The 26,640-nt window shown below is 37.6% G+C and overlaps 1 protein-coding gene across 1 annotated transcript; it reads right to left on the bottom strand.

The window, feature by feature from the left end:
• Nucleotides 1–1,132: 1,132 nt before the first annotated feature.
• ENPEP (glutamyl aminopeptidase) lies at nucleotides 1,133–22,119 on the bottom strand. The gene is made up of 20 exons (XM_053461501.1): nucleotides 21,313–22,119; nucleotides 19,326–19,467; nucleotides 18,867–18,998; nucleotides 17,734–17,854; nucleotides 17,239–17,393; nucleotides 16,775–16,888; nucleotides 15,130–15,264; nucleotides 12,616–12,681; nucleotides 11,854–11,919; nucleotides 11,618–11,769; nucleotides 11,366–11,454; nucleotides 10,526–10,662; nucleotides 9,497–9,552; nucleotides 8,148–8,298; nucleotides 7,486–7,559; nucleotides 7,305–7,406; nucleotides 6,319–6,489; nucleotides 5,798–5,941; nucleotides 5,196–5,277; nucleotides 1,133–1,582 (listed from the first exon to the last, which is right to left on the bottom strand). Exons 1-20 carry the CDS (start codon nucleotides 21,957–21,959, stop codon nucleotides 1,436–1,438), a joined length of 2,883 nt encoding a protein of 960 aa, XP_053317476.1. The 5' UTR covers nucleotides 21,960–22,119; the 3' UTR covers nucleotides 1,133–1,435.
• Nucleotides 22,120–26,640: the final 4,521 nt, after the last annotated feature.

Genomic DNA, 26,640 nt, shown 5'->3' with positions numbered 1-26,640 from the left:
GCGGTGGGCTGATATGGAGGGTGGGCTGAAATGGAGGAGGGAGGTGTGCAAATAAAGTTTGACGGGGTGTGTAGAAGATGCACCTGGGATTTAATCACCCAGCATTCTCTGTTCCATTAGGACCTACACAGTACTGCTATAGACCTGTGGCAAATGTTAAAGCTGTCCATTGTATATATTTACTGATTCATGTGCGTGGATCATTTGGCATACTGTGCAATCACAGGGACTGCTTCACAACTACCCCACGGTCGTATAACCCTTAGGCCAGCACTGGCCCACACAATTTCTTTTGTTTTACTTTGTCACTTACTAAAAAAATGAAACTTTTTAACTTTTTGTCTGTAGGATTGGCACCGTGTATAAAAAATGGCTTGTCTCCTTCTCCATCCTTTTCACTTTATATTATTTTTGAGGGATTGATTTTTTTTTTTATTTCTGAGCAATTCTCACTGTTTGCCTTTTTTTCTGCCTCACATGAGGATTTAGTATAGAGTGAAACAAATATCAGAAATATATTTGGTGCATTGCATCATTAGGCCCCCATAGAATCCATACCGGCATGGGAGAAAGTACTAGTCTTCCCCCTAATCCTTTGTCTTGGTGCACATAGAACATGCCCCACATTTCTGGTATGATAATCTATTATCTGACATTTCCAAATAAACTTTCTGTAAACTTCAGACTCATACCATTCACTTAAATTCAAGTCTATGTTCATCAAAGTTTAACTTCCACGTGAAGCATATTTGGTTATACATGGTAGATGCCCTGCCATGGAAGCACCGCTGCCGGTTGATGGTCTTGCGCAAAGTCCCTGATTTAAAGAAGGACTCAGTTGATCTTGAATTAAGCAATTATAGCAAAATATTCTTGCTAGAGAAACTCACTAGGCTGTTTTTTCATCTTGCCTAGTAAAATGAGGATATTGAAACATTCAACTCTCCTAAGGACTCACCTTTTAATAGTGAGTTCCTGGATCAGCTTCTGTGTTGACTACAGCTTGCGCAATCACATGTGAATCATCCTTGCTAGAGTGAATTTACAAACAGGCTCATATATGTGCGCTATGATAGAAAACCATATATTTGCTTATATTGTCCCGAGTAATGAGACATTTACAAACTAAGAGTATTCAATAAGATTAAATTTTATTGTGCTTGAACAAAAACGTAAATATATTTGTTTAATCTACAATCTTCAATGAATTCCAAATTCACAATCCAGTGACATCTTTGTTTTTTTTTTAAACATACGGTAAAATGGATATAAATTCATAACTTAGATTTGCTAAGAATATTTCCACTACAAAAAATATACATATCTTTACAAATTGGACAATGATTTTTTTAAAAATCTGAACATATTATAAAAAATATGTCCTCTTCATTTCCAAAATTCATTTTGTGCATGCTTTCCGATGGTCTTATTGTTATTAAGAGACATTTGCTTCCAGCCATGATTGTATTCCGTTTTTGTTATTTGTGACCCATGCAATGTTGTTTTTCACTGTTTCAAGAGCCTGCTTCCTTGGGGTCTCTCCTGCACCAGCATTTGGATATTTTTCAAAAAAGTCCTCCATCTAAAAGAAATAAAATTATAAAGCTGAAATCTTGTAGGAAATAAGTGAGTCAAATACAGGAAACCCTGTCACACATACAGTACTGTGCAAAAGTTTAAGGCAGGTATGAAAAAATGCTTTAAACTACGAATGCTTTAAAAAATAGACATGTTAATTGTAGACTTGGTCGCCGTCGAAATCTTCGTGTTCGTCATCGGGACAAAGTCCTTCATATTCTGAGAATATTTGGCTGTTCCCGTGTCTCAGACAACCGCTATGAGAGACTTGGCCTGGGAGGAATGGAGATTTTAGTCCCAATGGCAAAGGACAGGGCAAGGTCCACCTGGGAGCAACTTGGCCTGGGGAGACCAATGGCTTTGGCCTCAGGATTTAAAGGTCTGTAAGAGTGACTCTATTGGTCACCAGCAGGGGGCTCGTCTGGGATCAACCAATGAAGGGCAGCTGCTTTTCCAGATCTTTAAATCCTGGTACGATCCTATGGATTCCTTAGTAACCCCTGCTATACTACGGAAGACTTAAGATAGGCTAGAGGCAGTGACTTGTATGGGGGGGGGATTAGCTAAGAGATATTTAGGGATTTTGTCTTAACTAACATGCTATCCTAGTAAATATACGAAGACAAACACAAAGAAACCAAGATTCTTCATGTTGTGCGTCTTCGTGTACATTTATCCGCCGCCATTTTCGCTTGTTTATTATTAGGTTTGAACAACAAGAACGCAACATTCGTGAAGGTTTTCATGTTCTCACGAATACGAATGCACGAAGTCTAGTGAATGGTTTACTTTTTTCACTTGTGAGTAGAAAAATCTAAATCAAATCAGTAGATTTGGTGTGACCACCCTTTGCCTTCAAAATAGCATACATTTTTCAAGCTATACCTGCACACAATGTTTTAAAGGAACTTGGCAGGTAGGTTGTTCCAAACATCTCAGAGAACTAACCAGAGTTCTTCTGTGGTTTAGGCAGTATCCGTTGCTTCACTCTCTTCATGTAATCCCAGACAGACTCAATGATCAGCGCTCTGTGGGGGCCATACATCACTCCTTGTTCTTCTTTTCTCTGAAGATAGTTCTTTATGACTGTGGTTGTATGTTTGGGGTTGTTGTCATGCCGCTGAAAAAATATGGTGCCAATCAGCTGCCTCCCGGATGGTATTGCATAATGGATAAGTATCTGCCTGTACTTCTCAGCATTGAGGATACCATTAGTTCTGTCCAAACCCTCAATTCCATTTGCAGAAATGCTGCCCCAAACTTGTAAGAATCTCCATCATGCTTCACTGTTCACCGCAAACACTCATTATTGTACCACGCTCCAGCTTTTCGGCGAACAAACTTCATCAGTTTAAAGCACCTGTTCCCATTGTTCTGCACCCCAGTTCCAGCATTTTCATGAATAGTTGAGTTGCTTGGCTTTTTGACCGCAAGTCTTCCATGAAGACCACTTTTAACCAGACTTCTCTGGACAGGAGATGTGTGTTCCAGGGCCCCAATGTTTGCCAGTGCTGAGCTGATGGCACTGATGACATCTTCTGATTGTGAAGGTAAGTAAGCATGATGTATTTTTCATCTAAGTTACCTAGGCCGACCACTGCATTTATGGTCCTCAATATTGACGTTTCTTTGTGTTTCTTCAAAAGAGCATGGACAGAACATCTGGAAACCCCTGTCTACCTTAACATTTCTGTCTGGAAGAGACTTTGCTGATGCAGTAAAACTACCTTGTGTATTGTTGCTGTGTTCAATCTTGCCATGGTGGTTGACATTTTGACACAGCTGTTTCTGTTTCAGTTAATGATTGTGTTTCAACCTACATATTATATTGCTGATCATTAGCACCCGTTTTGTATAATTATGTAATCAAACACATAACTATATGCCTACAAAATCCCTGACTTTGTGCAAGTGTACCTAGAAGAGGTTGATGCTGTTTTGAAGGCAAGGGTGGTCACTCCAAATATTGATTTGATAAAAATAAACTATCAACATGGGTTTTTTTTTTTAAAGCATTTTTACTTTACAGATTTTTTCACACCTGCCTAAAACTGTTGCGCAGTACTGTACATTCTGAAAAAGAGTATTAAAGAGAACCAATACATAGAGGTAAATAAACTGACACAGCTTACCTCCTCTGTTCCAAGGGTAACTGTATATTACATTGAACAATAATGCACAATTTGAAAGAAAACACAGTACTGGCGTCTGAAGCAGATGCATACTTGTCAAACGAGGATGCAAACTCAAGAAGGACAAAGGGCTCTGATGGAACAGAACCCACAAACTGCTGCTCAATGGGCCATTTACAAGGTTGATCTCTAGTCTCTGCAACTGATGCATGTACATTAACGAGATGTGTGTCTAGTTGGCATCTCCATAGCATGCTGTACCCAGTGCTGCACTTTTTTTCTGAGGTGGAGTGCCAGGAGATGACACTGCTCTCTCCTGGCTCACATCCTACCTTTCTGATCATACCTTTCTCTTCTCAGTCTGGGTAACCCAAGGCTCTGTTCTACAACCCCTTCTGTTCTCACTATACCTCACTTGGTAAACTCTACCCATCCTCACCTGATCTCTCCCCCTCTGTCTTAGATTGTGTAACTAACTGCCTCACTTATGTCTGTAACTGGATGTCTGCACGTTTCCTAAACCCAATCTCTCCTACACCAAACCTCTCATATTCCCTCCTTCCAATGCTAACATTCCCTCAACAGTTTCCCTCAATGTCAATGGTACAATCATTTTCCCGTCCTCACACTCTTGTTGTCTTGGTATCACCCTTGACTCAGACCTCTCATTCACCCCCATATCCAGTCAGTCTCAAAAAACTGCTGTCTCTATCCTAAAAACATTGCCTGCATTTGTCCCTTCCTAACATAAGATACCACTCATGCTCTTCATGCCATCAATATCTCCCTGATTGACTATTGTAATCCTGTCTTAGCTGGTCTCCCTCTTACCTGTCTAGCCCTTTTACAATCCACTATGAATGCTGCTGCCAGACTTATCTTCCTCTCCCATCGCTTGACTAAAATATCATCACTCTGTCAGTCTCTTTACTGGCTGCCTGTGCGCTTCAGGATTCATTTCAAAATCCTGACTTCCTTTCAAAGCATTTCATAACGGTTCCCCTACTTTCCTCTCCTCACTCATCGTTAAATACAGTCCAGATTTCTCAAGGGCTGCCCCTATCTGGAATGCCTTCCCAGGCATACCTGTCTTTCCACCTGCCTTCAGTCTTTCCAAATATCTGTCAAGACCCACTTCTTTAAATACGCTTACAACATTGCACATTAACTCCTTTCCAAGTCCCTCTCCTACAATACCACTAGTGTGGCTGGTCCCACCCTAACAGGTCCACTTTTACCTCTTGTGTAATATTACCTAACTCCAGCTAGATTCCAAGCTTGTTTGACCAGGGCCCTGTAAGTCAATTTGTTCTGATATATATCACTTGTTATGTCCTGTCTACCATTGTGCAGCGCTACAGAAAATGATGGAGCTATATAAAACAATAAGAAATAATTAAAACATCACATCACAGCAATAAAAGCTAATTTTACTCGGTTTAGTATATTATTGTATTCTAGATTAAAAGAAAATGTGGTTCTTACCTGCCACAACTGTATGTTTGTATTAAATCTTGTTGATATTCTTGTAACAATACGACCAAGGTTTCTGTCATTAATAGTATACCTACAAAATAATGATAATAATAATAATAGGAACTGTAATGTACAACTGATGTAAATTTACAGATAAACAGGTTGTCTAGAATGTGTTGTCTAGAAAGGTTTATGTTTTGAAGCATGGGACATGTAAAAATGAAAGAGACACTCTGGCCATCATAAGTACCTTAATGCATTTTATAGCTAAGTGGCTTCCCTTGGCTGAACACATCTAATGGGATCCTGTGAGGTGCAATGAAAATGTGCTCCATGGCATGTCCCTTACTGAGTTCTAATCATTCTCTTTAACCCACTGCATATAAGACCTGGGTTATGCGAGTTTTGGTGAAAATGCCAAGATCTATGGCCGTAGGCCTTAAAGGAGCGCACCACCTTTTATTGCATTCAGGATGCCAACTACGAAGGGGGACCTGTACTGGGTCAGGCCTAGGGCAGCTCCCAAGGAAAATACACCACTGGATATTTGTGCACAATTGTCAAGAAAACATAAATAACACATTAATAAAAACAGAAATAACTATACATACCTGCTTACTAAATACTCCCAATTTATTCTGACCCAATCCCAAGCCATTTGCTTTCCATTTTTGCTGTTTACAGATATGTAATAAATGACATTCAGGGCATCTTGACTTTTGATCAGACTGGTGTTGTATACATAGCCAAGCAACCTGGTGGAATAAGCAACATAAACATAAATTGATGTTGAGAGATGCAGCCACAACCAATCCAAAAGGAACAGCTGATTTTCAAAAACAAACATATCAGGTCAATCAATTTTGGTCAATCATACAGTATTTGGTAGGCTTAGGTTCTCCACCTGCTCACTGATATCTCATGCCCATGGAGGTTTGTGTGCATTTGATGCTGAGAAGCACACACATCTTTTGCTGGGATGCAAGATAAAACATTGATATTCTCCTACTAACCATTTCCAGGTTGTCCCATAAAGGAACTGGGTGGTTAATTTGGTTTGAGCATGTAAAATTAAACAATGCAGATAGGCATAGGTGGCAAAAAAACATACAATTTCAAAGTGCAGTTCTACCTGTCTAAAAGTACAATATCATCCACAGAAGCCAATCCCTGAAGAAGTTTTTCCTTTTCCTGGGCTAATGAGGTTTGCTGGTATTTCTGAAACATGTAGTCCCACGAGGTTGAATTTCCAGAATGCTTTATCCCGTAACGGTACACTAACTGCCTCAGGTTCACAGGGATGCTGGAAGAAATAAATGAAATGTACTAAATGTTAAATGTATCAATGAACATGTTTAACTGAAGCATCAAATGAGACTTTGCAAGTTCAAGTGTCCCTTCCACAACACCTTCCTCTATGACCAATATAGGCGTTGCAGAGCTTGGATATTATTTAAACCCTAGCATTCAACTTCAGAAGAATACATAACACTGGGTAAGATTAATCTGGAGGCTACGTTGGCTTAGAAAGTAAACACATTAATAAGGTTTTGGTAGCAGTATAAACTGCTTTGTGTGTCAACTACGTAGGAGGTGAGAGTAGGTTCTCACCCTATTGAGAATGTGCCTTGACGTGGCGGGTGAGCTTAATTATGCTTTGGCCAATTCATATAACCAAAACCTCTCATTTATATTATGTTTATATATTTGTTGCCAACTTTATTAGGGTAAGAAGCGCAGACAGTTTTTGTTTTTTGTATACATTGTACAGCCAATACACTGTTTCTTGCAGCATGCTTACACCTGTTTGGTAGGCCTCGTATTACACATTTGTATTATTTGAGCCTGTGACTAGCTTAGCGCACCGACATTTTTTCTTAGAAAGTAAAATTACCTTGACCCCATCTTATGAGATGTTCTGTACACAAAAACCCTGAGTGGGAATGAATAGGCTGTATACCCCCCCCCCCCCACATTGGTGGTGTAAACAAGAAGACAAAGATCCACATCTTAAAATGAGGAGGGAAAGCACTAGATAAACTCAAGCTTCTAGGATTAATACAGATAGACAGGCAGTCAGGCAGACAGACAGACAGCTAAATATATAGTCACAATTACCTCTCTCCACCCAACCATTGCTGGAACAGTTTAGCCGCTTCACTGAGGGCATCAGGGTCTTCCATTCTGCAGGCTAGTGCCAAGACAGAAGCTCGGAGGAGCCTACATAATGTGACATACAATTAGTTTCAGGCATCATTCAGAAATACATCATGCATCCGAACTCTTAATACATGCTTACTTATCTATATCCGTGCCGTCGTCATTCCATCCAAGCTTAGCTGTAATTGGCTTAACTTGCCTTCGTAAATACTCCTAAAAATGTATATATCAATGTTAAAATTGAATTGGATGCAAAACAGACAATGCTTTTCTTTTTGGTTTCACGAAACCAACCTTGTCCAAGACAATTCTTTATCCAAACTTACAGGCATTATAACAATTTATGTTGTCGGTAAAAAGAGGCGACGAAATTTTATTCTCAATGCCTTAAATTCTAATTAACTAGGGTGCTTACTCCAAGCCCTTACCACCTTCCCCGTATACATCCAGCACATATAAAATAGAAATGTAAACATAGTTATATATGAAATATCAGTACCTACCCCCTACATCAAGTTGGCCCAGGTACTCTCAGGTGCTTTTTGCAAATAACATTTGTCCACTTACTCCACAATGTATGGTATACAGATGGGAGATGGGGAAGAAGCAGGGGCACAGGGTAACCCCAACAACCCTCACACAGTAGGAAATAAAATTGTTTAGCTTGTAAATCAGACTCAACTTTCAACTCACTTGTACCCAAATTTAAGTTAATAAGAAACAGAGAAAGACAAATGAGAGATATATCACTGTTTATCATCTTACGTTTTTTTGAATCATGTTTTTTGATGAAATACACACCTGAAACTTTGGGTAGATGGCATTGTCGTCCTCCAGCATATCATTTAGGTAGGATAAACCCGAGGACACTCTTTGCCATGGTAAGTAATTGCTTTCATTCACAAGATATTTTGTTAAGTCGAGGGTAATGTTATAGTCCAGCTTTTCAGCACTGGGGACAGCAAAAGAGAAATATTCAATTAAAACGTAATCATAAATCTAGAACTATACAGCAGGGCTAAGTCTTTCTTTTTCCTTTCTCTCCAGGCAATTCAATTATTCTCTCCCTTTTTTTCATATTTTTCCCATTCAAGCTCCTTATAAACCCTGATCCCCTGCACTCATAGCCCCCCACCAGATTTTTCCCCTTTTCTCTGTTTTATGTCCTTTCTGCTCATAAGACAGGCACTTTTCTGTCACCTCTTCTTCTCCAACATATTTCGTTTTTGTCTGCACATCCAAATATTTGATTTTTATATTTTATAAATTGTATATTTATTTGAAAGCATGTTCACAATTGCTAAAAGTACAATGTTAGACTTGCTGTCTCGATCCAGCAGGAACAAACACACTATAAGGGAAATTAGTAATGACCAATTTAAGTCTTGGATCCAGGCACTGCACTTCCCAATGACAGGAACCAGACATCCAGTTATTTAATTTACAAGTAGGTAATTTCTGGGTTTCAGCTAAGTCTCACTGTCTTATATAAAAGATATAACAATAATAATAATAAACACGCAATATTAATGTTTGAACTCTGGCGTTCCGCTCCTGCAGTAGCAGCAATGTTCTGGTACGAAGTACGATACCTCTCTTACAATTATTTTAATGATAATCTACTACAATGGGGTTATATGTGTAAATTGTTTTCAGACAGTCTGTTTCCTCATATGTGTCATTAGTCAATTATCAAAATGCTAGGAAGAAAAGCCAGGTCAGGTTCTGTGCTCTGTAACTTTGACACACCATTGTGAGGATAATCTATCATTCTGACTCCCCGAGGCTCATATCCAAACATTGGTTTGCATCTGCCCTGTGACAGAACAGCAATGACGTCTCATTTTAAAGGTTGTTATACATTCTTATATGAGCACATTACGCGGGGGCTCCTTTAAGAGACATCAAACCCTATAAACTCGCCATTCTTGCTTATTTTAGGAAATCATATAGGAATTGCAAGTAGGAAGCAAAACAGCCTTAGGAAGTGTGATGTGGAATTAATCACAACTAATGAAGTGTTTCATACAATGCTTTTTTTTCTTGGTGTAATGATTTTCCTGTGGATCTAAGATCGTTACCTATTATAAATTGACACCAACCATTTAGGCAAGACCAACAAAAAAAAAGAGTTTTTGTGCTACACCCACCTTGCCAAAGCGAAGCCATCATCAATTAAACCAGCACGGTCTCCTTCAGAAAAGATCTAAAGAAGACAAAGTTTACAAAGTAAAACCTGCTACATGAAGAAATGTTACTAAAATGAATCCACAGAGGTTTACCATAGGTATTAAATCTAAGACATTTAGATTACCGTTATGTTTTGCACCGTTCAAAACCAAAAGACAAGGATTAAAGAGACTCGTGCATGGCACGCAAAATCCGTTTGGACTGAATTTTCATTTCATTTTAGCTGCATTTGTTTTCGGGCAACAAATTTTGTTTCCCAGATGTTGGGCTCCCATCCTCAAATTATTCTCAACATTATCAGGTCTGAGGGTTTTTTACCCAATCTCTGGTTTTATTGATATAGAAACGTAGAAACATAGATATCTGAGCATTCCAGTTGTGATTCCTGTTATATCAAAACTGAAACCCCTTCTTCAACACAGTTGCATGAATTTAAAATATCTTTACCTGCAGACAAGTATGCCTTTAAAAGAACTGTTATTAGAACAACTTGGTTGTCACCATTAACGATTCACTTTATGATGGGATATGAAGAGATTAACAAATTAAGAGTCTCAAATCGAGCTCATATACAACATTTGCAAGGTATGCACATTAAGTGACATCTAATAAATCTATCCCTATAATAGTTATAAAATACAAGTATGGGCACAGATTATTAAAGGGAAGCTCCAACCATCATATGTACTTTAATGCACATGATAACTGAGTGGCCTCTTCAAATTTTAAAAAGTTTCCCTGCCAACCACCATTGGTTTATAAAGAGAATTCGGGTTTGAAAAGGGAAATGTTATTTGTAAACGCAAGTAATGATAGTGTACTTACTATCTTAAAAACTTAATATCTTAAAAACTTCAGAACATATCATGTTCATGCCCTATTGTTTATATAAATATGTCTTGATAACCTCTGAAGTTAAAATTGAAATATGAAGTTTTTATGTTTCTTTTGAATCGCTCTACTCAAGTATTCTTTAAATTTGTACGTACCTCATGATTTGTTTGTAATAAAGCTGACAGCTGGTTCCAAACCGGAGTTTCATAGTTTACTCGGAAAAACCCATAGTGCTTGTGGTTGATTTTTAAGAATCCATCTACAGCCGAGTTATACGGACCAAGAGTAACTCCTAAAATATAAAAATATATATCAGAATCACAATAGTTTTTATCTCTGGATTTGATTAACTAATTAAATCAACTGATTAAAGAATATTGATATATTGCTAAACTTTATGTCTGAGAAGTATCACTGCTCAAAAAAAGAATCCCATCAGTTATTTAATTAAAACAGCTTGCTACAAATGAATACATTTTTAAGCGCCTTGACACATTTTCTTTTGAAGTGAAAGAGATGCACATTATACACAATGCCCAACACACAATATAAAACAATCTCTATATAAACTTTTCCTGCAAATTTAGTTCTTAATTTCTGGTTTCTGGTGCAAAGTTTGAAAACACAGCAGTTTGCCAGAAAATTGTATTTCAGCTGTTTGACTTCACTATTTATTATGAAGGGCTATTACTGGAAGGTTTCTCAGCAAGAAAGCTAAACTGGCCTTTTATAATGCAGGATTTAATGGGTGAAGAAATATCACGGATCTGACTACATACATTATATACATTATACAGAGCCAAGCTCTTCCTGCAGCAGAAGCTCACTGAGGTTGGAACTTCATAATGTATAGTAAAGTCAAGGAGCTGAAACATAGCCCTCTCTCTTTAGTGAATAGACTGCAAATCGTCACGTCGATATGTATATTTTGTCTTGCTGCAGCCACTTCATCTGTTGACTATTTAAGACAACTTCCACAGAGGCGCATGGTTTACCTGTAGAAACAGACATGTTGTAAAATTGGGTATACTTTTGGTTGATATTTGACGTTGCATAGAATGTCACCGGGATATTCCACATGTAGCTGAAAAGACACAAACAAATGTTTGAAAGTTTTTATTCCAGACTCACTTAATGCTCTATCTGCCAGACAGAATACTCTGATTTCTCTCAATACAGGTAATCCAATTCTCTTTTCAAAGTTTTAATAAATGTATATGAATTTGGTACAGTAAAAAATCAAATACTTGTAATCTGAAGGGGGTTGCTGTTCATCTGCACTTGGGTCCAGAAGAAACCTTCTCTGTTTTACAACATTGACCGATTCCACATTGAGGACGGGAAATCCCATTTGTCTAGTCCATGTATCCATAACTTCTTTAACTGGTTTACCACTTGCCTAAAGAAAACCATACTGTGAAACCTTTGTACATCATCATCTCCAGCCCTAATCCACAGAAAATGGCCTTTTGATGGTCCCTACCATTGCCAAAGAATCCCAGAAGTCATCCGTCTTTGCATTCTTGAATACATACTTCTTTAGATAATCCTAATATATAGTAAGAAAAGGGTGAAAAAACATTATTATTATTATTTATTGTTTTATAAAGATCGATCATATTCTGCAGGGCTGTGCAATGGGCTTGAGTAAAAATAATGAACTGTGCCAATTAACATTTTTATATTATTTAAAATGAAAACAATAATAACAATATTGCACCATACAATCAGGGCCGGTCCTTTAACCAAATGGCACACTTGGCAGGGGAGGAAATAGGGACAGAGGGCTACTATCACTTCAGACCTGTCTCCCTAAGAAAAATGTCCCATTGTCAGTCACCCCCCCCCCCGATTTCAGATACTCCAGGTAGCTTCATGAGATGTCATAACACAATAACAATACACTGACAGAACTGTTTATTTGTTCTTCTCATTTTAAAATAGGATGCTCCTAGATCAGTTAGAGAAATTTAGTCACAAAAAATAATTCCACAGTCTGGTTTCTGTTTGATATTTTTGTGCCTGAAAAAAAGAACTATTGCAGCTTGCCTTCTTCTACACAGCTGGGAGAGAGAAGGCCAGCTAACCCTTGCAGCTGTGACCTCGCTATTGAATATATTGACATCAAAGCACCGCCCACACAGTCAATTGGATATCTACATATCCTTTTGGATAATACGAATACATATTCTTTGCTCTAGATAAATAAAGAAGACTCTGTGCGTACAGGTCTTTTACAACGTACCTGGCACCCTTTCTTGAAACTTTCAGGGGTAATCCAATCTTCAAGCATTCTCAGAATAGATGCACCCTAGTAAAGACAACATATTTTACTATGCTTACATTTAACTGCATTTTGTGGCCAAATTTGCCATGCCTGTATATATATATATATATACACACACTATATGGATAAAAGTATTGGACACCTGACCATAACACCAACAGGGACATGTATGACATCACATTATAATGGTATTTATCACAATACATATTATTATTATTATTATTATTATTATTATTATAATTATCAGCATTATCACAATACATAAACATTAATATGTAGTTGCTCCCCCTTTACAGCTCTCCACTCTCCTGGGAAGTCTTTCCCCAAGATTTTGGATTTTGGTTCTGCCCCCTTCAGCATACCAAGACATTTTGGACAATGCTATGCTTCCAACTTTGTGGGAACAGTTTGAGGAAGGCCCTTTTATATTCCAGAATGACCGTGCCCCAGTGCACAAAGCAAGGTCCATAAATAAATGGTTGGATGAGTTTGGTATGGAAGAACTTGACTGGCCCGCACACTGACCTCAACACCATTAAACAACTTTGGGATGAAGTGGAACGGAGATTGCGAGCCAGGGCTTCTTACCCAACAGCAGTGCCTGACCTCACAAATGCTGATGAATGGGCACAAATTCCTACAGAAACACCCAGAAATCTTGCGGAAAGCCTTCCCAAAAGAGTGTAAGCTGTTATAGCTGCAAGGGGGGGGGGCGGCAACTACATATTAATGTCTATGTATTAAGAAAGTGGTGCCATAAAAATCCCTGTTGGTGTAATGGTCAGGTGTCCCAATACTTTTGTCCATATATATATATATATATATATATATATATATATAAACACACACACACACATAGATACATATATTCACAGTTTATATAGAGTATCAACATCCAAGGTAAATAAATCTCTGACCCGAAGATGTTCTAAAACTATATTTAAAAAGTTTTAAACAACATAAATTAAAGATCGCATGTCTAAAAATGCATTTCATAGTGCACTAATGCACTAATGTTTATTTTTTGTAAGCTCTATTTTTAATTCTGAACACTTAAAACATAAATAAATGTGTCTAGTTTGTGAGCTCATCTTATATTGAAAAAAAATGCCAAGTTTCATACTCTAATGATGAAACCCTACAGATGTAAAACACCTGGTGGGAGTTTTGCATATTTCAAATGACATGAGTATCTGGCTGTGAAAACTAAACAAAAAGGGTTTAGGTCTTTGTTTTTTTTGGTTTTGTTTACCTGTATTAATTAACTTGCTTTATAAATGTAATCTTTTTATTTAGATACACATAAAAAGATGACGTATTTTTATGTTTAGCTGGGTGCATCTTCTCTATTTATCTTTGGGATTTAAATTGCTCTGGATTTTAGCAGTTTAAATAATCAAAAACCAGACAAATCTCTTTATGTTAAACAGAAGCAAACTTACTACGACATCCCTGTCTCATAAAGTATTAATACCATAGTGAATGTGTGAGATTTAAAAAAAAGATAATATTTGAAGAAAAAGCTCAGCAGTAAACTTTCAGTCTATAAAATTTTTAAAAAAACCAGAATATTGAACAATGCATATTAAGGGGAACTGCTACGGCCCCATTGTGTTATGATTTTTGTTACTTATAATGCAGGTATTAAATTTATTGCAGGATTTCCATGCAGATGTTCTCCCCGTGGTGCGTGCCATGGTCCCGCCTTTTTTGTGAAAGTACTCCAAGAAGCCAGCATAATGCAAGCAGTTTCTCCACCTCTCATTGTCCAAGAATTGGAGTACTTCCTCAAAGGGGCGGAGCCATGGCTTGCACCATAGGCACAGTATGCGGGGAGGTTCCGCCTCTTTTGCGGAAGCTCTCCAGGATGCCTGATTAATGAAGCTGATATTGGGGAGAAGCAGACAAAAAAAGAAGACCGAAAGCAGTCGGTGGAGAAGGTAGAGAGACATTAAGAGAGAGTGTGAGTGAATGACACGAGTGTGCGAAAGAGCATGAACGAGATCATGAGAGAATATGAGTGAGGGTGAGTGACAACAAATTTGGTTTCCAAATGGAAAAAGTCCTTCGAATGTTGTCCAAATCAAAAAGGCAGCAGACGAAATTTGTTGTCCAAAAACAAATGGACAAAAAAACAAAATGAAAAATTTGCCTGGATTTTTTTTAAACCATTTGCAAAAGTCTACTAATTATTATTATTTTTATGATTAACTTTTATTTATTTTTAGCGCTAACGCTTTACACAACGCTTCTTACATACACTCAAACTGACAGACTAAGAATAACTGATAAATCAGATATTAAGAAGGCCCTGCTCTTAAATTTATACTCCAGGGGATAATGTCTCATTTTAGTCATCTATGCAAAATGTTTTTTTTAAATAATAAAAGTAATCCGTGGATCTATTAATCCATTACTTTGCTAAGACATTCATACAAGAGAAAAGGTATATCAAGATTAAGATTTCCCAACCTTATTGTAGGAGATGGCATCAAACACAGATGTGATTTCCGCAGGGGTTGAAACAGTAACGATGATTGGGTGGGAGGACAGCAAAGCATCATCTTTCATCACAGGCAACAGATCATCAATTAGAATCTGGTCAAGCTGCAAAAATAAAGTAGTTACGTCTATTACAGTTCCAATTAAATAACTTGCTTATTTTTCCTTCACCGAGGTTTAAAAGTATTTCTATTTTGTTTGCCTGAAAGTAAGGAGGTAATTTAGTATTGAGTGAAATGAGGGTTGCCTAGCCACAGAGGGGACTGGGAAAGCTGTTTTGGGTTCAAAGTTACTTGGCGTGTAGTATTGTCGCAGTTTTATTAAATCAGAAGTGGCAATGTATTGTGAAATATTTGTATTACACGTGGACTCTGACAATACAGAAGCAGGGCTCTGAAATTTGGCTAGCACATAAAGAAACAAATCTGGAAAACCCTGTTCAGAAATCATTTCTGGTTACTTTTCTTGTAAAAAAAAGAGAGGGGGTGATCTGGGGCCAAATTGACAAGAATGGCTTCTTCTTTAAGCCCATGCACACATCCGGTTGGATTAGTGCGAAGGCTCCTTGTATTCAGAGTCCGGCTCTATTCTGTGCAAGCCATCAGGAGGCTACAAACTCATTTGTACTGCAGTGCGGTGATATTAGAGGAACACATATTAATTATATAAGCTGCTATACTGAGTTAAACTTCTTGCATCTTAAAGTTTTTACATGTTTTTACAAACTTTTACAAAGTTTTTTTAAGTGTTATTGTTCCTTTTAGTACAATACAATAAATAGAAACATAGAAGAACTATTCACCCATCTACTCTGTCCATTTTTTTCTTGTGGTCAAAAAAACGAAAATATTATTTGGTCCTTGGTCATGCCTTACACTATGTGGACAAAAGTACTGTGACACTTTACCAATATACCAACAGGGACTTTTCTGACACTGCACTCTAAATACATTTAGACATTCATATGTAGTTAGTGCCCCCCTTTGCAGCTATAAACAGCTTCCAGTCTTCTAGAAGAACTTGACTGGCCCACACAGAGCCCAGACCTCAACCCCATTATACACCTTTAAGATGAACTGGAACGGAGATTGCAAGCCAGGCCTTCTCATCCAACATCAGTGCTTGACCTCACAAATGCTTTACTGGATGAATGGACAAAAATTCCAACAGAAACACTCCAAAATCTTGTGGAAAGCCTTCCTGCAAAAAGGCGACCACCTATATATTAACGTCTATGTCAAAAAAGTCCCTTTTGATGTAATGGTCAGGTGTCCCAATACTTTTGTCCATACAGTGTATGTCTATCCCACACATGTCTAACTTCCCACTCTGTATTGACCTCCACTACTTCTGCTGGAAGGATGTTCCTGTCATCTACCACTCTCTTTGTAAAGAAAATCTTCCTTGTATTACATGTAAGCCTCTGACCTTCTAGTTTGAGACTATGACTGCTCTGCCTTAGTGTTTCTCCACCTTGGAATTGTAATAGTTTCCATCACATCCTCTTTCTTCTCCCCCCTGAGCTAAGTAAGTTGAGATCATTTAGTCTTGTTAATTAGTCATTAGTCAGAGATCATTAATCCTGATAATTCATAATCATGTTTTCCAGGATTACCATGTTCCAGGTGGGTTCAGAAGTATTTACGCCTATATATTCAAAAAAGCTGGCAAAGCCTTCATTGAGCCACAGGTCGTCCCACCAGTCCATAGTCACAATGTTTCCAAACCACTAAAACGAATAAGAAAATAACTGTACCATCAACAGCAAAAGAGCAAAATATACTAAAATTATTTGTAATGCCTATATCAGCCAAAATGGTTTAAAGTCTACCACAAACAGAGGGCCCATCCCACAACCCATTCAAGCTGTAATATGCGCATGATCACGTTTATCAAAATGTCTTTACTTTTCATTCTCTACTGTAGAATATAAGATGCAGTGATTTTGAGACTTGGCATATAGATTTGTTATATGTAACCTCGTAACATCTTACACTTGAACTAGATTGCTACAAATTACTATTAATAATATTGATTTATTAATTAATAATACATTTAATGAATATTAAATATCAATACCTGGTGTACAAGCTCATGTGCTATAACAGCTGCAACTCTCTGCTTATTGACAGTAGCAGATTCTTGCTCATCGTACAGCAGGTTGGTCTCTCTGTAAGTAATCAGTCCCCAGTTTTCCATAGCTCCGGTGCCAAAATCTGGGATTGCTATTTGATCTATGAATACAAGGAGCAAGAACCCAATCAGGGTAAAATACATAAATAAATACAGACAAAAGAAAATAACAATGTGTCCATAACACGTTATCGGATTTGAATTGTCAGAAGTGAGTATTCAACAGCATGTCACACTGCCAACGCCTGTACTGTTGACAACTGGCTATGGCAAACTGAGACATGGGAAGACCGTAAAGATCCAGTAGGGAAGTGTTGGCTCATGAGGGCAGAAATGTATGGAGGAGCAGTGTTGTGTATGTTTGTACAAGGATTTCACAGAGTGAGGAAGCAGAAGACGAGCGGCGTGCGAGGAAGATAAGCAGTTAATACATATACATACCTAACTTTGGTAAAGAATAGTTCATGTCGAAATAATCTTCAAAGAAGTCAAAGATCGTTTTTGTAGTATCTGCCGCATAAACCGCTGTGTGATTCTGCTCAGGCTGCACGTAGATTCTTAGCTGGAATCAGAAGGAATCTGTTCTGTAGCATGCATTTTAAAAGGGAGTGCATATAAAACCACATCCAAACAAATTCATACATAAAGCTTCGTATGTTTGGGCTCGTCACAACTATATCATTATTTTAGAAACATGTTGTGCCCATCTGATCTCAAGAGTGTTTGGGTCGAATCCACACAGTTAATTACTACCCTGTTGTCAACTGACCGTTTTGCTTTCTTTAAGGCTGTTTGAGACAATCAGCTTCAACAATAAGTAGGAAAAAAATTACCTAAAGTTGTTAAAATAGCTGCTCTCATTAAGGTACATGGAAGGTTGATGTAATATATTGCTTTTTAAATGCAAAGAATACTCTGCATCATGATATTGTAAATTATGGATACCTCCTGCACCAATAACAAGCTACATCAACCAACTCTCCCTCGATAAATTGGCAAGAAGTCTTTTATGACACGCTGTGCATGAATTAGCTCCTGATTCATTGGCTTTCCTCATATTTTTGGGGGGGATTTTACTGAAGGAAACATTTTTTTAAAGAAATTCATACAAATAAACATAATCACCTGATTAAGTGATCACCTGGTAAACAAGCAAGTACAAAGATAAGTATAATAAATTATAAACAGATCTGCTATTTGCACACAGGTAGACAAGTTTAAATGTAGAGGTCAAACTTGACAGCCTAATTGCAGGTAAATGTATAGCTCAATATATATTTTAACTTATTTAATGTTTTAGATGGCTTGGATGGATGACCATGCTCAGTGTTATAGTGTGAAAACAAATTGTGTTTTGTGGGCATAGTCATCCACAAGCCACATATTAGCATACTTAGATAAGTACATCTGCACGCTATAGAAATAAAAATGCACATATATACCGTACTTACATCCAGAATTTAACTCTATCACCAAAAGGCTAAACATCTTGATGTGCAAATACATCATATATGTTACCTAACATTTCACAGTAGTACCGGATTACACCTAGACAATGAAAATTGGGTTCTTACCGGAACGTTTCTCTTTGAAACCCTCTCTACATAAGTGAATTGATGGACAGCAAAGCACACCAAGTATGTGCTCATAGGCACTGATCTTTGAAACACTGTCTTTTTCCAACCATTTTTTAGATCATACGATACCTTTAAAAAAAAAATAAATAAGTAATTCATTTTTTTTATTTTTTTTTTAAATCTTATATAATTTGCTTTATGCATGATTCAGTCGATGAGATATGTACGTAAACAGAGACTGACAGCGCCTCACTTGATGGGTCCATTTTAACACTATTTCTACTAGTGGTAATATCAATCCTTTGACCCTATGACTGCTACAAATACGAGCTTGTGCAAAGCCTAGCAATTTCACTGTAGTAAACTACCAGAATAGAAGTCAAAGTGGCCCTGTTGATGTGGTCCCCTTAATAAATAGAGACCCCAAAATGTCATGTATTCAGATGTTTTACATACCAACTCTGGCATGTTTGACAGCGCATTATATTCGCTTGGATGAATGATGGTAATGTCATAAGTTGCCTTTTTGTTGGGCTCGTCAAAACATGGGAATGATTTCCGTGCATCAGTTGGTTCATGGTCAGTTGCTGCAATGCTCCTTAGAAAAGGAATAAAAATGAAAACCTCAAACCTGCATTTTCTGTATCTAGTATGAACACATACACACAGATAGATAGATATATAGATAGATAGATAGATAGATAGATAGATAGATAGATAGATAGATGACAGATGATTGCTTGGTCTTGGATAAACCACACCTAAACAAGCGACTGTGTTGAACATACTTTATATTTGACTAATTTGACTTTCCAAGAACATGGAATCCCCCATATTTGCCATGGAGCATCACCAATTGATTTCAATGGGATGATGGCATTTTAGCAAAACCTTTGATGAGATTTGCATTAGAGTCATCAAAGTTAAAGTTTGTGGATAATCTCAGCAAATTAAGATACGTGGGTCCCATAAAATATATATAAAATATATTAAAACATATAAAATGTTGATGTTTATATGTTTAATAAACTTCTGTGTATGACTATTGCTGTCTTAGGCCTGGCCCAGAGGAACATCCCAGCTGGAGATCAGAGTGTATGAACCATTTCCCCTTCATATTTTATTGCACTGTGTAGAAAAGTGTCTTTATTGTTACAGACTAGAAGTTAATCTCTATTGATTGTGAAGTCAGCAAATTTGGTTAGGTGGCAATCATGAAAATGATTGGAGAATAATAATGGCATGTATAATTAAAACAAACATATGTCATGTTTAATTAAAGGGCTATGTGAAGCACTTAGACAGCAGTTGTTGCTGCTGACCACATCAAAAAAAAATCTCATTTAAAGTGTTTCTAAAGTAAATATAATAAATCAGGCCTCTGTCTAACAACATCTGGGACAGGACAGAATCCCAAAATGTAAAACTTGCAATATATTATACCATTCCTGAGTTACCTTCGAATTTTAGAATTGCAGCAGATGCTCATAATTCATTTTAGTATTTTATTCATTTAATTTTGTATATTATATGCAAGTAAAATTGTTTGTTTGATGAATATGTTCGAATTTATACACAGTTCCTGGTTTGTATGACAAAGATGAATTGGAAGCAACTTTGTAGAACTGAATTTGTCAGAAAATAACCCTTTTGGCCAAATCTAGTCATTTTCCCAATGTAAAGATTCATTTCAGACCTTAGTCCATCCTTGGTCTTGGTCTTAGAACTAACACAATGCTCAAATACAAAGTATGTTTAATGTGCTGGGCATGATGGCCACTGATGTAACCTACTGCAACAATCTTACATATCTGCAACAAAATAAAAAATGTAACTTAAAAGGATAATTGCAGAAGCAATTTTGCTTTTTTTCCTGCATACTCATGTACCGTATTTTCCATATATAATATATTTTTAGTACACTGTCTGATGAACCAACCACTAAGGTTTCCAAAACGATTTTGTTATGATATGTTATGTTATGATACACCTTCTCCCTTAATAATACATACAGAATAATATTTCCATTTCTACCCAGTAGTCATTTCACTAAAGGAAGAGTTGTACTTTTCCCAATTCACTATTCATTAAGAAGGGTCAATACTGTAAATATTGGGTCAGCCAAGGTCTACTTTCAGGAGATGCTCACAGCGGAGGGTCCTTCATAATGTATAGGGAGTTAAGACTTCATATCTCCTGCACACTCTCTCTCTTTAGTGAATAATCCCCAATATTTTTGAACATACCAAACCATCAAACCCCACACTATTTTGACAACTTACTACTAACCTACTAGCCTCTTGATGGTGGTGCACCAAATGACACATTACCCCTACCAGCAAGCAATGAAACTATGTTCATAAATACATTAATAGAGGAGGAAAGACTCAAGAAGGCTCGGAAACAAGGCACTTGTATCAGCAAGTTATCAATAATACTTTACTTGGTTTTTCCATTCTCAATGTAGGTCGTTCTGTAGAACCCCACCAAGGAGCCATTGAGCAGTCCAGCAAACTCCAAGGTCAGAAGGTAGGTCTCGTTCTCTTCCAGATCGCTGTGGGACTCCACCACCACGTATTCGTGGGGCATATAGCGAAAGCACCCGTGGACGAGGATCTCCTGGTTGTTGCTTTGTCTCCTGAGCTTAGGCTGTCCCGTTATCCTGGTCTCTCTGATGTGCAGCCACACATGCCTGGTCCCCGCCCGACTTACTTTAAAGGAGATGGTCACAGTGCCGTTGTAGGTGTCTTGCTCCATGAAAGGCTGGAGTTCCAGGTTATAGTGTTCGGGGTTGATGTAGGTTGGTAGCCTAAACTCTTTCCAATCCCCGCTGTTGTCATCCTTGGCAGGACAAGGTTCCGTCACCGGTGGCTCCTGCGTGGTGGCACTGGTGGAACTGGTAGTGGTAGTAACTGGGGGCTTGGTGACTTCATCTCCATTAGTCTCGCATGGACCTGGACGTGTTAGACCGACCCCAAGACCTACAGCTAATCCCACTACTACTACCGCTCCTACAATGATGGCCACGTGCGTGCCCTTGATACAGTATTTCTTAGGCTGGGATTTTTCAAACATATCTATGTCCTCCATTTCCCTTCCCGTATTGGGATGTAGTAGAGTCAGTAGCAGCCGATCAGATTTGCTTTAAAAGGTCTCTGCTGGGTGGCAAGATGATGATCACACTACTCCCTCATGTGCAGGAACAGCTCCACACACACAGGCTGAATGGGAGAAATGTGTGAGGACACTGCCTTCTCCAGTGCACATCTTGTACTCTCCCCCACCTCCTCCTCCCCTTCCCAGGGCATAGTGTAGCTGCAAATAACCCCTTGTTAATCAGCAATAGGCAGTTATCTTGTCTTGGCATTGTAAATCACTTACACATTACAGGAAATAAAGGGATCATTGCTTTACTGGAGAAGCAGAGTCTGCCATCTCTGCTTTGTATTTCTACAATATCCTTAACGTTTTCTGGGGGGTAGAGCTTTGGATTTTTTTGGAGGTAATCTCAGAAACTAAAGAAAAGTTTGTTCTAGAATGCTTAATTACTGAATGTTACTATTTCCATAAGCTGTTAGGAGTTTTCCCATCAATGGCTGCATTCTTGGCTCCTTAAGACATGTGGTTTGTTTGGTAAAGAACTGGTTGTTCATGAAAGTATCCCTGGAAAGAGTTCAATAGTACTTCAAAGAGTGGGCAGAACTCCAGGTTTTGTGCTGCAACTCCCTGCACACTCAGCCAGCTGAAGTTTAGCAGCAGCTGGAGCACCACATGCTGCTGTTCCATGGATGTGCACACTTGGCCACCTTTCTCATTAACCAGACCACTTAATATTTGGGAAGTTTTGTTTATACATTGTAAGCAATTGTAAGCACTAGATTGGACCCTCTTCTCCTTCTGTATCAATACAGAATGACCTTTACCAGCAACAATACATGTTTAACGCCATGTAATAATAAATTATTACCATTACCACTTTTAAACATTGTTGTTTATACATTGAACATGCCTCCTGATCTAAAGTGCAAGGACCTTAAATAATTAAAAGGTGCGTTGTTTCTATGCACAGTCATGTTATATAACTTTTTATATTGGATAGCTCACTTGTCTTCTTTCATTCTCAAAAATCCATTGGAGAATAAATTTTGGCTCTCACCCTGTCCCGTTGAAACTCCTACATTAATATAATTTGGCTTTGTCGGAAATGGATTGTTTATTTACTCAGCAAACATTGTCAAGATTTACATGGTAAATTTCATGCAAGAGCGAGCTTCATTTCTTTCCTAGGCTCCGTCTGCACTACCTAACAAACATAATATCAGCCTGCCTCATATTACATTAAAGGAACACTTTAGCCATCATATATGGACAAAAGTATTGGGGCACCTGATCATAACACCAACATAGACATTAATATGAATTTGGTCCCCCTTTGCTAATATAAAAGCTTCCACTCTTCTAGAAGAACTTGACTGGCCCACAGAGTCCTAACCTCAATCCCATGAACCAGAATGGAGATTGTGAGCCAGGCCTTCTCGTCCAACATCAGTGCTTGACCCCACAAATGCTCTACTGGATGAATGGACAAAAATTCCCACAGAAACACTCCAAAATCCTGTGGAAAGCCCTCACAGAAGAGTGGAAGCTGTTACAGCTGCAAAAGGGGGACCAACCTCATATTGATCTCTATGTATTTAGAATGTGTTTTCATAACAATCCCTGTTGGTGTAATGGTTAGGTGGCCCAATACTTTTGTCCATATAGTGTACATTTAATGCATTTGATAGCTGTCACCTTATATGACACATTTTTGCATCCAAATTCAGAGATGGATTCAACAGAATCCCCTCTACATATCTGGAGCTTTCCCTTGCTCTTCAGATCTTTGGTTTGGGAGATGTATTCATTACCGAAGCACATGCATTATCTCAGTACCAACCAACTGCAATGGTGGCTTGAACGAGGGTTCCAGGAGGTCCAATGATGCATATGCACAGAAACCGCTACCCTTGCTCCCAGCAGAGCAGGTGGTAGACTGCAACTATAAAACCCAGTAAGTTTCCAACTATATCTGCCACATTTTGCTTATTTTTACTTCTATCTTCTACTATATTACCTAACCAATTATAGCAAAAGGGAAATAAATGTTGCAAGCAACCACACATGAATAAACGGAACACTTAATGGCAAGAGGTAATACATCTTTTGTTTATTTTTTATGAAATGACCAAAAGTGTGATTTGGGTCTAAAATTCTAGTTTTATCCTCCTGTAGTACAACAAAAGAAGTTTTAATGATGTGCATAATAACTTTAGTATTTAAGAAATATTTTATTTGATTGGATAAGACATTTTATTTGGTAATTGTAATCATACTAGCAAATTTATTTTCAATGTTCATCTGTTGTACAGTATGATTTTTTTTTTTTGAACAAAGTCTTTTCGGTTCAGAAACAAAAGAAAATCTCATATATAAAAATGGTTTTTTTTGGAGACTTCCCAAATATTTCTGCAAAATCTATCACCCCTTTTCAGGGCTTGCAAAATGTGAAATTTTACACAGAGTTTATTTACAAAAAGTGCACAAAAACAAGGTGATTTTCAGACTGTGAAAGAACGTATAGCACCATCATATTCCCCAGTAATGTACAATATACCTTACACGTATCCGTGCGTTTTACTGCTAGTCTAGTCTATTTTTGCCTTTTCTGCGTAAAAAGTGTAAATGGGGAAAAAAAAAACTCATCAAAATTCCGAAGCATTTCTACTCTTGCATTAATGGAGGGAAAAAAAACTTGAAGACATGAAAAACAGTTGGATAACTGTATTGTGCTTCTTCTCAGTGCTGTCATCTCTTATGTATGCATGGAAAAAGTGTCTGGGCATCAGGCCTATCCACGCCAAACTATGCCTCTAAATGAGAAACACTGAGACTTGTTTTCCTCTAAATAAGCCTTTGATATAATGCATCATATATAATAGACAGAAGTGACAATAACATTAACATGTTAAGACACACTGGTACAGAAGGAGAAGGGGGCTCTCCTGTTGTCAATCTTTTAGGAGGTTGAAGGGAATGAGACTAAGTGAGACGGAAAGCTTGGTTGAGGATGATTTGATTGTAGTGAGGGGAAACGTTAGTGGAGATGTTGATGGTGGAGAGAATGGACGGTCTCTTTTCATGATGCAGGTTATGGGTATTTGGATTCACATATAACATGAAACATATATGTTTCTCTGAATAGGTTTATGTGAAACATTACTTATAATATTAAATTATATGAAACATAATATATTGAAGAAGTGAAAAAGATAGGGGGAGAATTCACGCAATTCTCTATACCTAAATACACACAGAAGATAATAAAGTCTGTGCAACACTATTAAGCCGTCATCCATCATATTGTGACAAGCTTTAAAAGTTGCTCTGTCAAAATGGGGAAATCTTCCTGCTGCTAATTTTCCCAGCTGCAAAACCTGGAAATGTTTCAGAACATTTGAAGGCTGTCTTGATAGCAAATCCCAGAGGGTCCTGCAATATCACTTAAACTACACATTGTAACTTCATATTCAGAGTTTGAGAAACACATTAACAGGGCCCTAATAAAGTCAAGTCAAGAATATTCTTTTGGGCTGTTTCCAATGTCCTATCTGTCTATGAGCCCGCACATTTTGTGGGCAATTAGGCGATTTTTTTAACAGAATGACTAGTTTCAGCATGTGATGTATTTGATAGCACAATAATACGTTGCTAAACTCACAAAAGTCAGAAGGGCAGACTGCTGAAGCATAATAGCATTTAATCCCTAAAGATAAGATGGGGACCATCTATTCTGTAATACATGCTACAGTTTTGATATGATAGCTCATATGAATAAAATTCACCTGAAATGTAGCTTAACACAAAAATATATATTGCCCAACTAAAGGAAGTTTGTGAAAAATTGTAGTGGACCTACATTTGTAGAGTAAGAAAAAATACTGGAGAAGCTTTCAAGACCTCAGAGTCCACTTGGTGTAGAATGCTGAGGTATTAAAATGAATGTCGGTCCACTAGAAGGTATAACAAACTGTAGCTATAATGCAATTGATCCACAAACACTGTATCTAATAAACCAGAAAGAAATATGAGGTTTTATATCTCATAACACCAATGCATGTATGTTGAATGTGCTCACGCTGGAGAACGGTGAAAGGATCGACCATAAGGCGGATTTCTATGCTGACCATTGAAACAACCAGAAAGCCCCCAGATGCTACCATGCTAACATAAGATAGCTCAACATTATGGGAGTGGTAATTTGGAGAGGTACTCAGTGGCCACTCATACTCTATGAGAATTGGAGTTTGTATTTCATTACATCACAATATCTCTTATTTGAAGATAAAGTTAAAAGCAGGTTAGTCTCGTCTTTCAGATTGATTGATTGATTCAGAAACTACTTTAGAAAATCAAAAACAATTCATTATGTTGAAAGGGAGTGCTAAGAAAGGAAAACAGTGGCTCAGGACATTCCATGGATTATTTTTGTGTATAGCAATATACATTTTACACTACCACTTTGGATGAGTCAGAAAGTATATTTGAGCAACGTAGCTTTTTAATGTACATCATGTCTCCTTCAAGTGGAGGTCTATTGAAATCAGTTATCAAAAGAAAAAATGTATTCATTCAAAGCATATGTGTTTAAAAAATATTTTATGGCATAATAAAACAGCAGGAAATCTCTTTCAAATATTAACAGTACAAGGCAAATTGCAGACTTTTTTCC

Source organism: Spea bombifrons, chromosome 1, assembly GCF_027358695.1.
Source record: "Spea bombifrons isolate aSpeBom1 chromosome 1, aSpeBom1.2.pri, whole genome shotgun sequence".
Lineage (NCBI taxonomy): Eukaryota > Metazoa > Chordata > Amphibia > Anura > Pelobatidae > Spea > Spea bombifrons.
This window is presented reverse-complemented; position numbering and strand designations above follow the sequence as displayed.